This window comes from Tupaia chinensis, unplaced genomic scaffold (assembly GCF_000334495.1).
Source record: "Tupaia chinensis unplaced genomic scaffold, TupChi_1.0 Scaffold000054_1, whole genome shotgun sequence".
Taxonomy (NCBI): Eukaryota; Metazoa; Chordata; class Mammalia; order Scandentia; family Tupaiidae; genus Tupaia; species Tupaia belangeri.
In genome coordinates this window covers 4,924,768-4,939,345 of record NW_006159512.1, presented here as the reverse complement: position 1 = coordinate 4,939,345, position 14,578 = coordinate 4,924,768, and the positions used below count along the sequence as shown (strand labels likewise).

The following is a 14,578-nucleotide window of genomic DNA, read 5'->3' as shown; positions in this document are numbered from 1 at the left end:
TTCTCTTAGAGCCTAGTTGATTATAGCAGCAGAACATCTCATACATATAAATAATCATTTAAGCTTTTGGCTTTTCACCTCTTGAGTGGTTTTCATCCCTTTCCTTAACTCTAAAAACCTCTTCTTCATAGGAAATTATATTATAAGAGTCCGAACATAAAATAGATAAAAGTTGGAGTAGACTGTTTTGGGTGGAGAAAGCCTCGTTGTACAACTTGTTGATGTTTATGATGTTTTCTCCTAGACCAATGATTGCTCCAAAAGCTTTGCTCAAAAGGGTGGTTTTTCTGTGGAAGCACTTCAGGCATCTCTGCCAGTGGTCCTTCTCCTGGGCGTGTGGATCAAACCCACTAGCAGATGTGCTTGTCAGCAATTCCAGCAAAGTTCCATTGCAGGATTTTCCTCCAGTATAAGCAGATGGGAAATATTCCAGAACAGATTCACAAATGGTTGGATAGCAGGTGTGTGTGTGTGTGTGTGTGTGTGTGTGTGTGTGTGTTTTGAATGCAAGGCAGTCAAAAGCATCTGAGCCCATATTGAAAATTGAGGAGATTTCATGTACAAGTTAGGCATTTGGGCCTTTTAGGAACGCTGGTGGCACTTGGTAACATTGAATAATGACTGCAGCTTTCATACGGGGCCTGGGATGTCTCATTTTCTACCTGTGCCATCAGTCCTTCTTGTAATTAAACATCTGGTCTGTCACATTCATCTGGAAAATGCATCTGACCTGTTTAGGTTGTCTTATTTTAGTGAAATTGTCTTGCCACTTCAAGATTAAAGGTCATACTGGAAATTTAAAGGTGTCTCTTCCTTGAAACTCAGTATTTTGTCTGTGTGTAACCTTCTCATTATTTGATAGTTGCAGTTGTATTCAGAGGCCAGTGTGGCGCTTCTCAAGTTGAATAACCCCAGGGATTTCCAAGAACTTAATAAGCAAACTAAGAAGAACATGACCATTGAGGGAAAAGAACTGACCATAAGTCCTGCATACTTGCTGTGGGATCTGAGCGCCATCAGCCAGGTAAGGGCTGCAGAGGTTCTTACAACTCAGTCAAGCGTTTAGAATGTAAACATTTATAAGTCACTGTATTAGGAGAGAAAAGAGGACTTAGAGGTGAGTTGATTAGAACTTTTCTAATTTTCCAGCCACTGCCATTGGTCTAATGTTAATTGGAGTGAGGGCCTCGCTAAGGCCTTACCTAAGATGCTGTGCTCCACAGGCTAGGATTGTATGGAGGTGCAGATTTGATTCCTAGTCCTACCTAAAGGCTGGCATTCTTCCAGTTGGGCTCACCTGTAACCCCAGTCACTTGGAAAGGCTGAGGCAGGAGGACTATGACACAGCCAGACCCTATGTGTAAAAAATAAATTAATTGAAATGGCCTAGAATCATATCCAAGAAACTTTTCTATAAAGTATGTTAAGAAATGCTGTATCTTTTAGGGTTTTTGTTTTGTTTTTGTTTTTTAATATACTGAGTCTTTTGCAATTTTTGTAGCATTTAAAATTAGAACTCCTTCTTTAAAAGTATGCCAGAGTCGGGCCGGCAAGTGGCATGGTGGATAAAGGTGCCAGATTCCCACATGGCCTATCAGGTTCGAGTCCCAGATCTGGCAGCCTGCTTTCTCACTTTCCCTCTCTCTCTCTGTCTCTCTATGGTCAAATTAAAAAATAATAATAATAAAAATGGAATTAAATAAATAAGTCTGCCAGAGTTTATACCTGAGAGCGGAGAAGGCAGAGGTGAAGGACTTGGGGAGGAAGTCTTACGTCAGAAATATCCACAGCTTCATGTCCCAAATGTGTTTCTCAGTCTAAACAAGATGAAGACATTTCAGCCAGCCGATTCGAAGATAATGAAGAGCTGAGATACTCACTGCGCTCCATCGAGAGGCATGCCCCATGGGTTCGGAATATTTTCATTGTCACCAACGGGCAGATACCCTCCTGGCTAAACCTTGACAATCCCCGAGTGACGATCGTTACACACCAGGTACACAACTTTCCAAATATCACAATGCTCCAGCTTTCTATTCCGTTCTTTTAATGTGGTGTAGGGATCGCCATGGTTTCATGCCCCTTTCTCTTCTCACTTCCACGTTCACCTTTAATACTCCTATTTTCTTCCTTTCTTTCCTCCTAAAAATGAAATGAAACCACAACAAAGCAACTCTCATTTGTCTTCTTTCTCTTGTTCTTTTTTTTTCCTGTTAAAAGGATGTTTTTCGAAATCTGAGCCACCTGCCTACCTTTAGTTCACCTGCTATTGAAAGTCACATTCATCGCATTGAAGGGCTGTCCCAGAAGTTTATCTACCTGAATGACGATGTCATGTTTGGGAAGGATGTCTGGCCAGATGATTTTTACAGTCATTCCAAAGGTCAAAAGGTGAGTCCCGAACTTGAGAGTCACTTAGCATCTCAGGAACTCTTTAAGCGTTTCAATTGCTGAGCTAAAGCCTTAAGACAATTTAGGTGTAAGGAAACTGTAGCAGGAATTTGCTTCTCTATATTCTTAGACCCTCAGAACTCTCTCTTTTCCCCTCACCATTTGCATTTTCTCCTACAGTAACTGAAAAGGCAAAATCACTGTGCAACACAGAATTGTTAGAATGTCAGCAAAAATGACCAAGATAAGAAAGTGTTCACATTAGTGCTTAACGATAAGGATGTGGCCCAGACTGGTGGCACAGTTGGTAGTAAACTAAACTGCAGTGCTAGAAGCCACATGGCCTACTGTGGATTCACTCTGGGCACATGCATGCATGCCCAGGATCCTGACGAGCTCTGGAGGGCCAGGGGTAGGGGATTGTCATGTATTGACACCCTATCAAGGGTACTTCTCTCTGTCTCTTCTCTCTCACTCCCTTCTGTGCATACATGTGTGCTTTATCATGAGCAGAATAAGTGAACCTACTTTTGAAAAATAAGGTATAGACGAAATTTCATTTAAGACAATCCGTCTCCCTCTGGCTTTGTTGAGAGGCAGGATGGAGAAGTGTTAATGCAGGGACCAACTGCCTAGGACAGTCCTGGATAATGACATGGCCTCTGAGTTTTCTGTTTGGATAGGGGAAAATACAAATGCCCCTATAGCATTGTTGGAAGGATTCAGTGACAAGTTAAAGAATATCACCATAAGGTTATAAGTTATAAAATGCTGCAAGTGGAGGTTCTAATAGCACAGAGCTGCTTTTTTGTCATTTATGCCATCCCAGTGAGCTCATTCTCCTGTTCCCCCATTCACTAGCTGCCTCTGTGTTAGGTGGTAGAACTGCAAAGTTGAGCCTGTGACTTCGCAGGACAAACTCAAAAATCAGTGACTGTGTGCAGTGCTCTTTGTGCTGACAGGTGTGCCCTGGTGCTGAGGAGTGTGAGCACAAGAAATTTAAATCAGATGAACAAGGGGAGAACTCCCATCTAAGTTGACTTTATTTTGAAGAACAAATAAGAATTTAGATGAAGAAGTTAATTTAGAATACACGCACTGTCTAAAGCATAGACACTTTAAAAGGGGGAGTTTCTTTTTAATGTTTTTAATTTTAAAAGTAGCCATGTATCATATCACTGACTTTGAGAGCTAGCAGGTGAGTGCACAGCTCAAAATGCTGTGTTGATTAATTTATCATACAGGGAGATCAAGGGCATTGAGAGTTCATCTGCTTCTTCTGCTGTAACACAAGATTATGCAGGAGTTACTGATAGTTGTCACAGAAAAGCAGTGGCTGTGGCATACTTTCTACCTGCTTTTATGTGCTCATGAGAGAGAGATAAGGAGAAAATACTCCTCAGTGGGGGCTAATCATGCTACAATCCCTTTTCCACTTATCTTTCTTGTTTAGAATCTACTGGCCTGTTTTGTAAGCCTCAGGGTGCTAGGATTTGAACCATGGTCACCCATGTGGAATCCAGCTCCCTAGGCACAGGACTTACCACTGTGTTATGGGACCAGCCTTCCAACTGCTTTGATTTGTTTTTGTTTTGCTTTTTTTTTTTTAAACTCATCTTTAAGTCTCACATTATGAAACTGTGTTGTAAGAAATTAATCTGCAAATAGAATCCTTGTCCTTGAGTAATGGAAAAGAGTAAATGTGCTCAGTTAGAGACATCAACACAGTGGGATTTACAATAGAAAGCTACAATGGTACGAGAAAATTTAAGGCAAGCATGAATGTAGATAGTTAGCCCTAGAAAATTTTAATCTTTCAAGAGACTTTTTTTAAAAAAAGTAAATTTAAAAAAGGAATCCCAATTCAAGAGTGAAAAGTTTGGAAACCAGGGACCAGCAGATGGCATAATGGTCACATAGTCAACTGCGGTTTGAGTTCAGGACCCAGTGGCTTAAAACTCACTCCGGGTGCACCTGCATGTATGTTTAAAATTCTGAGAGGAGAATAGAGGAGAAGGGATTGCAACATGACCATTCTCCCCTCGGGGGAGGACTGATTTCTTGCTTTCTGTCTCTCTGTTTCTGTCTCTCCAGTGAGCACACATACCCTCAAAGAAAAGTGTCAGAAACCAGAAATAATTTTGTTTTCTCTTTGGCTATATTGTAGGTTTACTTGACGTGGCCCGTGCCTAACTGTGCTGAGGGCTGCCCAGGTTCCTGGATTAAAGACGGCTATTGTGACAAAGCGTGCAATAATTCAGCCTGCGACTGGGATGGCGGTGATTGCTCTGGTAAGGATGTGTTAAAATGTTATTTGTTCATGTTTATGGAATCTTTTCATTCATGACTATTGTTGAACATATTCTGTTGACTGAACTATGTATTGAAATAATCAATAATCCATAGACTCTTTAGAGGTGATGATTTGTGTTCCCCTGTAGCCCAATTTATTCGTGTTATCCATTGTTAAGGGCATTTTCCCAGTGGCTTAAAACTCATGCTGGGCGCGTGTGCGTGCGTGCCCAAGATCCCGAGAGGAGAATGGAGGAGAAGGGATTGCGGCGTGGCCATCCCCCCTGGGGGGGGGGTGATTTCTCACTTTCTGTCTCTCTGTCTCTCTCTGTCTGGCAAGCGCACGTGCCTTATAGCGAAAAACCTCTCCAAAAAAAAAAAAAAAGAATCACTGGTTCTTCTAACAGGATCTCATAGCTCATAGCTTTTACCAGCAGGTTGCGGTAGATCTGGGAATGACTGAAAAGATACAAAAGAAATAAATGTCTTATCTTCTCAGTATCTCTTCTCTTTTGTATACTTATATTTGGACATGATGAAAATAACATTTTTTTTTTTTTTGGAGAGATGATTTTCACTGTAGGGCGCGTGCGCTCGTCAGACAGACAGAGAGAGACATCGAGACAGAAAGCGAGAAATCACCCCCCAGGGGGATGGTCACGCCGCAATCCCTTCTCCTCCATTCTCCTCTCGGGATCTTGGGCACGCACGCACACGCGCCCGGCGTGAGTTTTAAGCCACCGGGTCCGGGACACAAACCGTGGTCGACTACGTGGGAGTCCAGCGACATAGCCATTATGCTAACTGCTGGTTCCCGAAAATAACATATTTTTTGGGACCAGCAGATGCATAATGGTTACGTCGCTGGACTCTAGCATGGCCAACCTCAGTTTGAGTCCTGAACCCAGAGGCTTGAAACTTATGCTGGGCATGTGTGTGTGCATGCCCAAGATCCAGAGAGGAGAATGGAGTTGGGAAGGGATTATGGTGTGACTACTCCCTCGGGGGTTGATTTCTTGCTTTCTGTCCCCCCACCCCTCTAGTGAGCACAAGAGCCCTATAGAAAAAACACTCTCAAAAAAAGGAAAATAACATTTCTTTTATGTTTACCTATTGCCTTTCAGCTTATAAATCATTAAACTTATAGAGCATTATTCATTATCTACTTGAATTTCTTGGCCACCTGAGAGAGAGTATGTGCACATAGTTCACCATCCCCTTGTTTCGTTGAGGAAATAGATTTGGAAATGTGTTGAATATTGGAAGAAACAAAACTTCAAGTTATGTTTCGGATAGATCTCTTAGCCGCATTTTGAAAAATTCCAGAATCTTCAGGAAGGGAATGCAGATGTGCAGAGTAGACTGGTGAGGACCTGAAAACTCAACCCCTGGTAGAACATTAACATTTGATAACAAGTCCATACCCAAGCTTGGACATGCTTTTGGCAGTTCTGATAGCTATAGTCTTTAGAATAATTTCTTTCTGTTGCCCTGTTTTTCCGTATCTGTCTGCACATTCTCTCCCCTCCCCCTGAGCAAATTTGAGGGTTATACTTGTCAGTTCCACAGCTACAAAGTGCCAAGGCCTGGTCATTACCTACTGGCAAGTGATGTCCCATTTTAGTTTATTTTCTTCTTAAGATATGTGAATCTTCTGCTAAAGAATGGTATGAACCTTTTCTGACCATAATCCATGCACCAATCTTCAAAACATTAGTAAGAAAAAAGGAACTGTCTTTTTTTCAAAATCATAAGCACAGCAAGATTCTGTCTTCCTCTCTCCCTGTACAGGTAACAGTGGAGGGAGTCGCTATGTTGCAGGAGGTGGTGGTACCGGGAATATCGGACTTGGACAGCCCTGGCAGTTTGGTGGAGGAATAAACAGTGTTTCTTACTGTAATCAAGGATGTGCCAACTCCTGGCTCGCTGATAAGTTCTGTGACCAAGCCTGCAATGTCTTGTCTTGTGGGTTTGATGCTGGTGACTGTGGACAAGGTACATTTGTTGCCATAAAAATGTGTTGAGAATAGGAGGTAAAAATCCTTGAAAAATAGAGGGGGTTTTGGATGATCGTTGTTACTTAAAATAATTATTTTCTGCATATCCCTCTTCTACCCTTAGATCCAAACTAGTTGTAAATTAAAACTAAAAAAAGGACACAGATCTTTAGAAAACAGTAAAGTAAATACTAAGGATGTACATTTTCCCATTATGCTCCAGTTTTATTTTTTGGGAGTGAGCAGATTTATCTTAGCTGAAAATATGTAGTGAAGGCTTAATTTGGAAACAATGAAGGAGATCAGCAATTCATTAAATAATCATGGTCTGCATACAGGATCTTGATAGCTTATTAATGGGGTTGTTTTGGCAGAAAGATTTTTTTTCAAATGGAGAAAAAGATGGAAATGATAGAGGAGGAATGCATTTTTATTTATGTAATTTTCTTATGGTGGAGAATTTCACTTCTTTTTTATTTTATATTTTAATTTTATACATTCAATCACCATATATCTCTTAGCTTATAAAGTGAATTTTCACATGACTACTTCACACCAGTCCAGTTGAGGACTATTCACATTATCATCAATAGGAATGTATTGTTAATAATCGTTTGGTCCAGTCATGGAAGTGCATGCTGCTAAAATACCATGCTCTGTTGGTTTGGGACCATGTGGGAGGCCTGGGTTTGATTTCCTATCCAACCTAAAAGCTTGATACGGCATGTGCCTGTAATCCCAGTGATTCAGGGAGGCTGAGTCAGGAGGATCCTAGTGTGGGGAGACTCTGCAGGAGTTTCTTTTTGTCGTTGTTTGTTTGTTTGTTTGTTTTTTAAGGAATTGTGTTTTATCTTAGTGAGTCAGGGCCAATATTTCATGTTAATTTATGTGATCACCTAAGATAATGAAATAAGCCCTTTATCAGTGGCTATTATATTAGAATATTTTTTAAGAATTATTTTTTGTTAATATTTATTTATTTGTTTATTTATTTATTTATTTATTTAAATTTGATCAGAGAGATAGAGTGAGAAAGCAAGCTGCCAGGTCTGGGACTCGAACCACGGTCAGCCATGTGGGAGTCTAGCACCCTTAACCACCACATCACCTGCCAGCCCCAGAATTTCTAATTTTTTTAAAAAATAAATTTAAATTTGCTCTTAGAAAGTAAATAAATAAAAGAATTAAATGAGTAAAAAGAATAGTTTTTTTTTTTAATTATGTTTGTGTTTTCTCCTCTAGATCATTTTCATGAGCTGTATAAAGTAACTCTTCTCCCAAATCAGACTCACTATGTTATTCCAAAAGGTGAATGCCTGCCTTATTTCAGTTTTGCGGAAATAGCCAAAAGAGGAGTTGAAGGTGCCTATAGTGATAATCCAATAATTAGACATGCGTCCATTGCCAATAAGTGGAAAACCATTCATCTCATCATGCACAGTGGAATGAATGCAACCACAATACATTTTAATCTCACGTTTCAAAGTATGAGTGATGAAGAGTTCAAAATCCAAATAACAGTAGAGGTGGACACAAGGGAGGTACCAAAACTGAATTCTACGACCCAGAAGTCTTATGAAAATTTGGTTAGCCCCATAACACTTCTTCCAGAGGCAGAAATCCTTTTTGAGGATATTCCTGAAGAAAAACGCTTCCCAAAGGTCAGGAGACATAATGCTAACTCAACAGGGCGATTCCAAGAGGAGGTAAAAATTCCCCTCGTGAATATTTCACTCCTTCCAAAAGAGGCCCAATTGACTCTCAGTAAATTGGATTTGCAGCTGGAACAGGGAGACATCACTTTGAAAGGATACAATTTGTCTAAGTCAGCTTTGCTGAGATCATTCCTGATGAATTTACAAGATGCTAAAGTGAAAATAAATCAAGCTGTAGTAACAGGTAAAATAAATGGCATTTTGGAAGCCCCACAAGAAAAAAAAGTTGACAAAAACATCTTGCAAAAGAGCACAGAAGTATATGAAAATCTACAGAGGTCGACTTTTCCTGTAGTGACAATGAAAGTAAACAGTCACTATCAGGGTCCAAATCCATCCCTGAATTTGGAGACCAAAACAACGTTTAGATCAGAAACTCAGACCCAGCAAGTAGTAGGCAAGGATGTCTCAGAAGAAAAGCTCTCATCTCTGATTGTTCCACTGGAAAACCTTGTGGCAAAAGAAAAGAAAATCACAGAGAAAGAAGAGAGAAACAGACTGGAGGAAAATGCTAAAAATCTCACAGGTGTTAATAGCATATTACCTGGAAGAAAGCTGCAGCATTACACAGAAAGTTACGTGGGTTTTTTGCCATGGGAGAAAAAAAAATATTTCCAAGATCTTCTTGATGTAAGTTACAGCCAGCATTATTCTTTCTCATGCTAGAACAAATAAATGGTCTTGTAATTGATAATATATAATAATAGCTGCCATTTATTCCCCACTTCATTGTGCCAGCCACTGAACTAAGTGCTTGTCTTAGAGGGTTTCATTTAATTTTCCCAATAACCCTTATAATACAAATGCTGTATGAGAGTATTTACTATCCGTATCCTCATTCACAGTTTAGGAAAGAGCCCCCATGTGAATGACTAAAGAATTTAGCCGGGGGTATACCCCAAGGAAGTACAAGATGACATCTTGTCTTTGCGGTCAGATCTGATACTTTACTGATAAAAAACCTGATGTTCAGATAGGCTCATTATCTTTCCCACTATCATCACAGCCAGTCAATGTGCACCAAAACTCCAAGTTAGAGAGTCCTTCCCTGTCCCAGAGCTTCCACCATGCTGTGGTGTCACCTGAACTTCTCCCAAGAGCTATCCCAGTGGACAAGTAGAACACAGTGGCCCCTTGTGGAGACTCAGAGACCAGGAGGGAGATGGATTTGTGGGCAGATAATTGAAACAGCAAGAGAAGCATTTAGACAGGCAAGGAATACAGAGGAGAATGCTTTTTCTCTTAGAGTATTAGGGACGGCATCTGTGGGGACATCCTCTGTGAGCTGACCTTTGAAGAGGGCAGAAATTGAGACACCAAGACAGCCATGTGGTCTAGGCTGGATAGTGAAGAAACATAGCCACAAGCAGATGTTAGACTGAGAAAAAAAAAAAGAGGGTGAAGGGGAAATTGTCTTATGCCTCTGAGCATTTTGGGGAAGTATCTTCTGCCTGGCACATTTAGGATTTACTAGTGGTTATGTGAAGGACTGCGGAGTTCTATGTATATTTCCTCACTTTCCACCCTTTTCTTCCTTATTTTATTATTTTTTAACTTGTAAAAGCACTGAAGGTTAATGTTAAAAACTGAAAGCAATGCAAAAATATACAGTAAAAAGGGAAAGGTTTTCTTCTTTTCTCACCCTCCCTCCCTGAGATAATCACTCTTACTAGTCTGGCGGGTGTCTTTCCAGTATTTTTCTCTCCATATACACACATACAGGCTTTATATACAGTTTCTGTTTTGCATCAGTGAAACTGCACTGTGCACATATTTTTATGTAGTTGTCTTTTGATTTAGTAGTTTGCAGGTAAACTACCTGTGTCCATGCCATTGTTCTTTTTAACGGCTCTAAGTTATTTTTATTGTGTGACAGTTGCAAATAGTGTTGTAATAAATAGCTTGTACATATATTTTACACTTGATTACATTTTTACTTATGTAGGTGTAATTATTAGGTTAATGGATCTGGGTCATATAAACTTTAAATATGTGTTTCTAAAATGTTATACTCCCACAAACAGTATTTAGAGTGCTGTTTCTATACTGGTTAACCTCTATGAACCTTATCAATACCAGCTCTACTTTTTTTAAAAGAATTATTTTACTTAACTTTATTTATCCATTCATTTATTTATTTTTTAATTTGACCAGAGAGGGACGGAGTGAGAGAGAGAAAGGGAAGTGAGAAAGCAAGCTGCCAGGTCTGGGAGTCAAACCACGATCGGCCATGTCAGAGTCCAGTGCCCTTGACCACCACGCCACCTGCCAGCCCCTACGTTTTTATCATTTTTAGAAGCAAAATATTTCTTCTTTTATAATTTGTGTTTGAGTGCTTTGCCAATTTTCTTTGTCCTTCTGGTTCTGCCTGATTTTTAGAAAAATTGTATTCATGGTAAAGCTTATGCATATGTGTGTGAGAGAGACAGAGAGAGATGATCACCTTCCATGGCATCTGGTCATGTCCTGATCTCCTTCTTCCAGTTCTCCAGCCTGTCAGATTTTGGGCAGTGATGAGTGTGCCCAGTGTGTTTCAGCCTTACTGGGCCAGGGATTCATTCAGTCACCATTTGGGACTCCTCTGGCTTCTTTTGAGTAGTGCATTGCCGGAACCAGCTTTTTCATCTAGTTTGATTTTTTTTTTTCTTTATTTATATGACAGAATTGTATTGGTTTGGGACCAGCAGTTGGAGTAATGGCTATGTCACTGGACTCCCATGTAGTAGATCATGGTTCGAGTCCCAGACCCAGTGGCTTAGGCTCACACCGGGCACATGTGCATGTGTGTCCAATATCCTGGAGAATGGAGGAGAAGGGATTGTGGCGTGGCCATCTCCCCTGGAAGGGTGATTTCTCTCTTTCTGTCTCTCTGTCTCTCTCTGTCTTTCTGGTGAGTGCACACGCCCTACAGCAAAAACCTCTCAAAAAAAATTGGTTTGGATTTTATAGATTTTTTTTTATAAATTTACTTACATACTTATTTTATTTATTTATTTATTTATTTATTATTTATTTATTTAACGTGTGTGTGAAAAAGAGAGAAAGCAAAAATAGGCACCCTCGACAGGGAAGATCTCATGCCACTATCCTGCCTTCAAGCCTTCCCAGCCTGCTAGGATGACAGGCATGTGTGTGGACACTGGGTGTGTACTGGTTGACCCAGGAACACAACTCCAGTTGCCTTGTGGCCTCCAGCATTGCAGAGCTACATGCTTCTTCTGCTACACCACGAGGGTTGGACCTGTTTTTTTATATTAACACTATTACGTGGTGAAACCAAATTTGTTTCTAGTCACTGTGTTGAAAAGAAAACTAATTCCTGCTTTAATGTCACTAGCAGGAATAGCTTGATATTGAAGTACTAGCAAATTGATATGAAAGTAAATTTTATAAATGTTGCTCTGAATCAACTTTGAAATCCCATAGTCAATCCCAAGCCCTTACAGGATACCCTATAAATATATTCCCATCACACAACTATTACTCTAAGCCTTTATTCATGATATTTGCACTGGAATCTAGTTCTGTTTGGAGACCGCTTAAAGTGATGCATTTCATTTGTCCCTCAGAGGCAGTTAGTGACTAATTACTAACACATTACATAAAATGGTACTTTCATCTATATTTAACAAAGTACAGGGACCAGATGGTGTAATGGTTATATTGCTGGACTCCCATGTAGTTGACTCCCATTCAAATCCTGGACTCGGCAGCTTAAAGTTCACACCGGGCACATATGCATTTATGCCTAAGATCCCGAGAGGAGAATGGAGGAGAAGCGATTGTGGCATGGCCATCCATCCAGGGGGCTGATTTCTCACTTTCTGCCTCTCCAGCAAGCGCAAAATCTTTCTTAAAAAAAAAAAAGTATACTTGTGCAGTAAACATAATACTACAGTATGTGGGATTCTCTTTTCAGGAAGAAGAGTCACTGAAGACACAATTGGCATACTTTACTGATAGCAAACATACTGGAAGGCAACTAAAGGATACATTTGCAGATTCCCTTCGATATGTAAATAAAATTCTAAATAGCAAGTTTGGATTCACATCTCGAAAAGTCCCTGCACACATGCCTCACATGATTGACCGGATCGTTATGCAAGAACTGCAAGATATGTAAGTCTTGCTTATGTTTGCATTGCTTGCTTGTGTTTAGAGCTAAGGCTAGTTGAAATATGTATGTTTGCTATGCTGAATTTGTTGCTAATATTTAATGACTGATCTGTTAGAGGTATCTTCTAAGTAAATGAGAAGAAAAACTATTCTCTCTCCACAAACATTAGATACCATAGGTACTCCTGGTATGTCTTACAATTAATTATATGTTGTATTTGGACAGGTTTCCTGAAGAATTTGACAAGACATCATTTCACAAAGTACGCCATTCTGAGGATATGCAGTTTGCCTTCTCTTATTTTTATTATCTTATGAGTGCAGTTCAGCCACTGAATATATCTCAAGTCTTTGATGAAGTTGATACAGACCAATCTGGAGTTTTGTCTGACCGAGAAATCCGAACACTGGCTACCAGAATTCATGACCTACCTTTAAGTTTGCAGGTGTTGTATTGTTTTACTCTAAACTTCATGATACTTTCAATGAAAATTTTAATTCTAATATGTCTTTTTTCCCATGTATTTCAAAATAGTGCACATAAAAGTAATTCTAATATTTAATGTAAATGTTCATAGCTAGTTAGTTTTTAGTGCCAGAATTAAAAGCGAATTCTTCTTTGAAATGAGGACAAAAAACTTCCGTTGCATTATCTGATTTTGCTCTTTTTAGAGTGTCTTTATTTTAAGAGTTATAATAAATACTCAAACTCTCTTTGAAGATAGCATTAAAACCATGTTTAGAGACTTAGTTACATAGTTTTTTTTATTATTGAAAGTGCAGTCATTACTTATCATGCAGTTCTCTTTTGTTTTGCTTTGCTAGGATTTGACAGGTCTGGAACACATGTTAATAAATTGCTCAAAAATGCTTCCTGCTAATATCACTCAGCTAAACAATATTCCACCAACTCAGGAAGCATACTATGATCCCAACCTGGTAAGTGGCATGGGTTACATATAGCATGTATTATGTACAACACAAAATATATCCTTATCAAGTGTTATTTATGCCATCTCCGTATAGCACTTCAAAAGTTAGGGTCAGGCTTTATGTTTATAGATCTCTGGTGCAAAGTAAGTAGTAGCACAAATAATCAAGAATTATTTATGTCTTGGTTAGAAATCTGCCCCCCGTAGATATGTAAACCAATATTCAAACATGTAAGCCTGTATTCAGATATGTAAGCTGATAGTCAGATTAGTTGCTTATATTCCATAAGCAGACATTCTGTTTGCCAAGGGTGGCAGAAAATAGCTTGAGAGCGTTTCCACTGGCCAGGGAGAACAATCCCACGGTTAAATATCAACTAAGGAAATGTGCATCAGGTGGAACACCCTAGTCATCAAAGCTAATTTGCTTTGATGCTGTCCCATTCTTAATCTTACTAGTGGGGGCAGTTGATGATTTGCACACAACCACATTGAAATTCCACTTGGCTAAAGTAAATAGAAGAATTGATTGTAAGACATACCCTAGTTTCAGAGAAATTAAAAGATGAAAAAAAAATGGATATCTTAGAAATAACAAAAGGAGGATATAACACAGCCTTTAATGTAGTATTTACAGTTGATTTTTATAATATATAGAAAGTAAAATTAAGTGGGGAAGGAAATGGGTAGTACCATATACCCAGTGTAATCCTAGCTATGCAGAATTCCCAATTACCACCCCCTTACATATAATACATGCCCCGAAAGATAACAGAAATGACAACGGGTAGTATTTAAGATCTTTTTTTACACTAGTATTTTCCATATTATCTATAATGAATAGCTTTTGCTTTCATAGAATAAATACATATTTTTTAGAGAGATTTTTGTTATAGGGCATGTACACTTGCCAGAGAGACAGAGACAGACAGAGAGACAGAAAGTGTGAAATCACTCCCTCAGGGAGGATGACCACACTGCAGTCCCTTCTCCTCTTGGGATTTTGGGCAGGCATATACACATGCCTGGCATGAGTTTTAAGCCACCAGGTCCAGGATGACTGCATGAGAGTCTAGCAACGTAACCATTACTACATCTGCTGATTCTACCAGTATGTTCTTATTTATTAAGCTTT

At 39.4% G+C, this 14,578-nt stretch overlaps 1 protein-coding gene across 1 annotated transcript in view; it reads left to right on the top strand.

Annotated features, from left to right (window-relative positions):
- Positions 1 to 14,578, top strand: part of GNPTAB (N-acetylglucosamine-1-phosphate transferase subunits alpha and beta) — a 107,618-nt gene that overhangs the window by 76,573 nt on the left and 16,467 nt on the right. The window contains exons 8-16 of the mRNA XM_006141392.3: positions 863 to 1,024; positions 1,817 to 1,996; positions 2,221 to 2,391; positions 4,559 to 4,682; positions 6,475 to 6,678; positions 7,923 to 9,025; positions 12,315 to 12,514; positions 12,738 to 12,957; positions 13,337 to 13,450. Of these exons, the coding sequence (XP_006141454.1) occupies positions 863 to 1,024; positions 1,817 to 1,996; positions 2,221 to 2,391; positions 4,559 to 4,682; positions 6,475 to 6,678; positions 7,923 to 9,025; positions 12,315 to 12,514; positions 12,738 to 12,957; positions 13,337 to 13,450 (2,478 nt within the window). The remainder of the gene's footprint in view (positions 1 to 862; positions 1,025 to 1,816; positions 1,997 to 2,220; positions 2,392 to 4,558; positions 4,683 to 6,474; positions 6,679 to 7,922; positions 9,026 to 12,314; positions 12,515 to 12,737; positions 12,958 to 13,336; positions 13,451 to 14,578) is intronic.